We start from the raw sequence: 6,169 nt of genomic DNA, 5'->3' as shown, positions 1-6,169 counted from the left end.
ACCACAGGGTCAGGGGGAGGGGGCGAGAGGAGAGAGAGAGAAAGAAGAGGCAGGACTAGTTTCCCGCACCCAGTGTGTGAGTGGGGGGCGCAATGGGGGAGTCCACGGGGAAGGGTGCTGCGCCCGCGCCACAGCCTCACGCAGCCGTACCCCTAATCCGCTCCGAATCACCACCACCGCCCTCCCACCCCACCCCCACCGCCAGCATCAACTCTCCATTCCAAGCCCAGCGCTACGGATCTCCAAGGAGCCCCGCGAGCTGCCTCCAGGGGCGCCGGCGGACCCGGCGCGCCCCGGCGCCCGCACCCCGGGGGAGCGCGCGCGAGGCGGTGGCCGCTGCGCCCCCGCCCGGCCCGGCCCGGCCCGCGGAGCCGCCCCCGCCCGGCGACAGCAGCGCAGGCGGGGTGGGGGAGGCAGAAGCGCCTCCTCCCCGCCGGGAGCCGAGGCGCCGGCGCCGGGGGAGGACCGCACCTCACCTTGCCCCCGATGAGGGGCGGATCCGGCCATGGCAGCGCCGGGAGCGGCGGCGGCGGCGAGCGGAGCCCGTCCGGCAGCACCGGCAGCTCGCCCGGAGCCGGGGGCGCCACGGCGGGGGCCCGGGAGCGCGGGGGCGCGGGCGCGCGGGGCGCGGCGGGGCCGGTGCCCGTCCTGCCCGCGCTGGAGGACTACGAGTGTAAGATCTGCTACAACTACTTCGACGCCGACCGGCGCGCGCCCAAGCTGCTGGCGTGCCTGCACACCTTCTGCCAGGAGTGCCTGAGCCAGCTGCAGCTCCGCGCCGCGGCCGCGGCCGCCTCGGCGCCCGAGCGCCCGCCGCGCCCCGCGCCCTGGCACGGCCCGCCCGGCGCCATCGCCTGCCCCGTGTGCCGCCACCGCACGCCGCTGCCCGACAGCCGCGTGCACGGGCTGCCCAACAACACCAAGCTCGCCGAGGCCTGCCCGCTGGCCCTGCGCGCCGCGCACGACCCGCTGCCCCAGGACCGCCTCCCGCCGCTGCCCGCGCGCCGCCCGCCGCCCGCCGCCGCCCCGCCGCCCGCCGCGGGCCCGCCCGCCGCGCCGCCCGCCCCGGACGCCGCCCGCGAGCCCCGCGCCCGCGCCGGCCTGCGCGCCCCGGGCGACTACGAGAGCTGCCAGAACTGCAAGCGCGCGGCGCTCACCGCCGGCTGCGTGTGCGTCGTCTTCTCCTTCCTCGCCATGGTGGTGCTGCTCTTCACCGGCCTCATCTTCGTCAACCACTACGGCGCCGGCGGCGGGGCACCCCCAGGCGGCGGCGCGCCCCCCGGATCGGCCGCGGCGGCCGGGTCGCCCTCGCCCGTGGGGCCCATCTGCCTGTCGGTGGCGAGCATCCTGGCGCTCTTCTCGGTCGTCGTCACTTGGGTCATCTGCTGGCTCAAGTACCGGCCCGAGGGCGCGGCCGCGGGCTCGGCGGGGGGCGGCGGCCCCAGGGCGCGGCTGGCGGCCGGCGGCGCGCGGAGAAGCGACACGTAGCGGCACCGCACCCCGGGCCTCCCGCTGGCACCTCCAGCCCCGCGCGACCAGAGAGGTGGGGGCCTGTGGTTCGTTGAGCTGAGCTTCTCCGCCCGCTCCCTGCGGCCCCCGGACGCGCACCCCCTGGGCGCCCCGCCACTGCGGGGCCTGAGTTTTGCGCCTTCCTTCCCACGCCCCGCCTCCTGCGCGATGGGCTACCGGGAAGCCGAGGAGGCGGGGATCCTGGGGGGCGGAGGGGGTGCCGGGTCCCTGCGGCCTGTGCACGAGCAACCTCCGCTTCACGCACCACCCTCCTCCTGGCCAGAGTGTGCAGCGACCTCCCCAGAACCCGAGGATCTGCAAAGAGAGGCGGAAAGAGAGGGGGTGGTCCCGCCGCCCCGCCTGAAAGCTGCGTTTTCTGGCTGCCGTGACTTCTGAGTTTCTTTAAATGGACAGGTGCGTGCGCGCCCGGACGCGCGCAGGTGTGTGTGGACTGCACTTGTCGGGAGGAAGAATGATGAGACGGAAACCTGAAAGGTTTTCCTGCGCCCTGGCGGCACAGGAAAGTAAGTGAGCAGGGGCGCAGGGAGTGGCGGACGCTCCCCCGGGGCCCCGCGCGGTTCCGAGCGGAGCGGCTGGACCGACCCACCTGCCGCACCGACCCACCTGCCGCCCCCCGCGCTCTGGGCTGGGGCGCAGCGCGCGTGCGCGCTCAGGTGTGCGCGCGGAGAGGTGGCGGCGCGCACAGGTCGCTGGATCCTGCAGTCTACCGCCCGGCAGAGCCCAGAAGTCCCGTCTCCTGGAAAAGTGGTGGTTTTATTCTCGGTGTAGTGCCAGGAAGTCATTTCATCTTCTGTAGCAGGACTCAGGGAGCTTAAAGAGCCCGTTCTCCCTTCTGCGCTCAAAACTGACTGACTGTTGCCCCCACCTGGAAGATATTGAAAGCTATTCACGCAGAATATAAACTGTAGGCTTCTCCCGCCTTTTTTCTTAATTTCCTATTAAAATAATTTATTTTAGAATATATGAATATGGAAATGTGCATTAACATTTCCAGAACAGTTGTTTGATAAGCAGTAATTTTTCTCCCGGTCCTCCAATCCAAATACATTTCGAAATTAGAAGCAGAAAACGAAAGTGTGTTGTTAATTGATTCAAGATTTTATACTGTGAAACAAATGGTGACTTTCAATTATCTGATAAAATAGTGCTCAGACACGAAACTGACAAGCCTTTCTTCCTTTGATTACAAATATATACTACATTTATCAGAAAATTATTTTGAATTAAGCTGTTTGATATTATTGGAAATCACTGAAATGTGCATACCCGGTCACGTTACATGAAAAAGACTAGGTCCTCTCTGATTTTGTAACTGAAAACACGTATTGCAATTGTATGTTGCAGATGGATTAGATGCCTTTTTAAAGGAAAAAAAAAAAAAAACCTCCCAACTGTTGAGAATGCATTTTATATGAAAACATTCTTTATTCCATCCTTTGAAATTTAGAATAAGACAGAGTTTTCATGCCTAAGAACTACAGAAGCTGCTGAGGGTATGCTGTTATTCCTCATGTATTTATGCAAGCTGTCTGCATGATATCCTGACACTATTCTATTAACTGAACTTGAATGAAGCATTTGTAACTATCATAAGAGTGAAGTAATTTACTGGCCGTTGATAAATGGCATGGCTGCAATTTAGGAATTGCAATATGATGTGTCGTATGCTTGCATTGTCTTAATAAAATCAAGAAGTATTTATAGAAAAAGCTACTTTTATGACATTTGTTTTGAGGGCAAATTGTTCCAAGTTATTTTCTGGTCCTTCTTTTTCTGAAATACTCTGTCCAAACACTAATTTCACATTTTGAATGGAGCTGAAAAAGAAAGAGGTTACAAATGGGATGGCATACTGCTAGGGTGGGTATTTCATGGAATTTTTTCCTAGAGTTTAACAGGACTCCCTGAAGCCTGATTGAGATCTACAATATTCAGGAGCAGCATAACCTATCCCATTCAGTAAGCAGATAATTCACTGCTGTATTATCCACTAAAACTAAGCTGTTTTCAGATTTTGTTCTCAGTTTCTGTTGCAATGTTTTCAGGTTCCTAATACTAAGAGTCACGTTGCAGAGATTGGGTTTAATTTATTTATACCTCCACTAAGTAACTCTCATTTGTAGCCTTTATATTAATCTCCAGCACTGAAATTCTGTTTGCATTCACAACTGTTTCACTGCACATCTACACATGTACAGTGTGTGTACATAGGTATATATGTCTCTGTGTGTATTTGTGTATATAACAGAACTTAGCTTTATGTATGTAACCATGTGTATATGTGTGCACAAAACATGTGTTTGTTATTTAGCTCCCTTAAATTGGCAACCCAAAGTCTGTCTAATGTTACTTCAGGACCAGCTTGCTTTTTATAGAGTTTATTTATGTTCCACAGAAGAAGGTACGCCAATGACATAAACAAATTATTTCTCACACATGAGAAAGACATCTTTGAGTCTCCTCAGTCACAATATAAACCACATTTTGCTTCTTCCATGGGTTGCAGGTGTAAGTTTCTTATGAGAAATTTGAGTTAGAATACTTTAAAATCAAATCAATATAATTAATGACTCAGTACCTAACTAAACACAGAGAGGTTTTTTATTTTTTCCTTGGATGACTTTGTTTATTGCTAATTTCTCACTTCCTTATCAGGATTTGAGTGGCAGGATGAGGAGATGGAAAACATTTCTCTGGTGTCCAGTGGTTTTCTAGCATTCAGGTCCCTCCCCCCAGCCCCAGCCTGCAGATGTGATTTAATCAAACCCGCCTCTTGTGGAAAGTGCTGGCAAACCAACACCTTAGACAAAGCAGCAATTTAGGAAGTAATTACTGGAATGACCAGGAAATTGTTGGAGGGCTCCTGGGGAGGTGGTGCTTTTCTCCCTGCCCCTGGAAATGTTCATATCCTTGGAACAATTCAACACAAAGCTGGACACATCTCCAGCCCATGAGTGTAAATGATCACAAAGTCACTGCAAAAAGCCAGTCCCGGTCTGGCCTGCACACCTACTCAGCAGCTCACCATCCCCAGGGCCTAGATTCTGGGAACACTGGTTGGAGTTATCATTATGCCTCTAGAGAGTCTCGATTTGAGTGAAAGAAACTCATCCTGTAGATGTTGGATTCAATGCTCCACTGTTGAATGCAGATTGATTTCGTGAACAATGTCCACTTTTAGAAATAATAAAATTATTATTTTGCCAACTAAAGACAAGTATCTGTACCCAGAAACTGTGATTCTGAATACTGGATCTCTTTTTCCCTTGGAAAAAGATATTGGTGAATCACTTAACTTCTTTGAGTCTTAGTCTCCTCACCTGTGAAATGGGAGCAAAAAGTATCAGCCTTGATTACCTTGTGGGTTGATGTGAGAATCTGTACTTTGGAAACTAAAGCTCTGTGTGGATCAGCAGGCTTATTCTCATTCAGGCCTCTGAGGTCTAATATCACCTCTCCAGAATGATCTCCACTGACCACTTTATCCCAAGCAAAATCTATTAAAGCCTTTCCCCCCAATACTTGTTATTATCTGCCATGATCTTATTTGTTTGTTACCCGCTTGATCTCAATCCCCTGCAACTAGAATGTAAAAACAAGGTCAAGAACCTGGCCACCCACTTTATTCACAAAACTTTAGTGGCTTCTTGCTACATGGTGAGTGATTGATAAATATCTTGTTGAGTTAGCTGAAAGGAAAACTCTGGACTGAATGTTAAGCATCTAGTTCCCTCTCCCTTACACTGTAGTTCAGTGGCTCCTGAGACCTTGGAGGACAAGGTAACCATTGGCTTTTCCAGACTTCTTAAGAATTTTTGAGAAAGATTAGCACTCTTATAGTGAAAATCTAACTACATTATATTGGCTGGACATTGGACTCCATTTGCGATCATTTTCTGCATTATGAGATTTCTTTTTTTTTTAAAGATTTATTTATTTATTTATTTATTTATTTATTTATTTATTTATTTATTATAGAGGCATGTTTATTTATTTGTTTGTTTGTTTGTTTGTTTTGTTTATACAAGCACTGGGTACAGTCAGAAGCGCGGGAGGGTGAGAGAATTCACCAGAGCCAGAGCGGGGAGCAGAGCAGGCAGAAAGACCGAAGTACACTGCTGAGGGGAGCAGTGGGCGCCAGGAGAGGTCTGCGCGCCATGTGGGACCCTCCTCCGGTGGCCGGGAAGCAGCTGGGGATCGAACCAGCGCCGCAGAGGCTGTGGGCAGCTTCGCAACCCAGCGCTCAACTGCTGTGCCACTGGGGAGGCCCAAAGATTTATTTTTATATGCATACAAGAGCTGGGGTGCAGACCAGACATGGGGGGGAGGTGAAAGGAGTCACCAGAGACAGAGTGGGGAGCAGAACAGGCAGATTGACTGAAATACACTGCCAAGGGGAGCAAAGGGCTAGGCAGGAGAGTCTGCTACACCATGTGGGTAGCTCTCTGACCTGCGTAGGGATCAAACTCATGCTGCAGAAGCTGTGGAGAGCTTCACAGTGCTGTGCTTAACCCCTTGCACCACCAGGGAGGCCCCTGCATTATGAGATTTAAAGTTATGATGCTTTGGGTTTGCAGCCTTCATAAGCACCTCTCACCACCCCCTCCAGAGCTGGCAGCATAGCAGGCACAGGCTTACA

General features: G+C 53.3%; 1 protein-coding gene across 1 annotated transcript; it reads left to right on the top strand.

The window, feature by feature from the left end:
- The first annotated feature begins 486 nt into the window (after positions 1-486).
- On the top strand, positions 487-1,488 carry LOC129146600 (RING finger protein 223). Its single transcript, XM_054699464.1, has one exon. The coding sequence runs from the start codon at positions 487-489 to the stop codon at positions 1,486-1,488; it is 1,002 nt and encodes a 333-aa protein (XP_054555439.1).
- The last annotated feature ends 4,681 nt before the right edge of the window (positions 1,489-6,169 follow it).

The sequence above is a fragment of the Talpa occidentalis genome, unplaced genomic scaffold (genome assembly GCF_014898055.3).
Source record: "Talpa occidentalis isolate TD23 unplaced genomic scaffold, MPIMG_talOcc4v2.1 talOcc4.3, whole genome shotgun sequence".
In the NCBI taxonomy this organism is placed as follows: Eukaryota; Metazoa; Chordata; class Mammalia; order Eulipotyphla; family Talpidae; genus Talpa; species Talpa occidentalis.
The sequence above is the reverse complement of the archived record's forward strand: the minus strand, read 5'-3'. Positions and strand labels throughout refer to the sequence as shown.

What these genes read in the sequence shown, in the direction of transcription:
- LOC129146600 (XM_054699464.1), top strand. Translation starts at nt 487, where the DNA reads ATGAGGGGCGGATCCGGCCATGGCAGCGCCGGGAGCGGCGGCGGCGGC.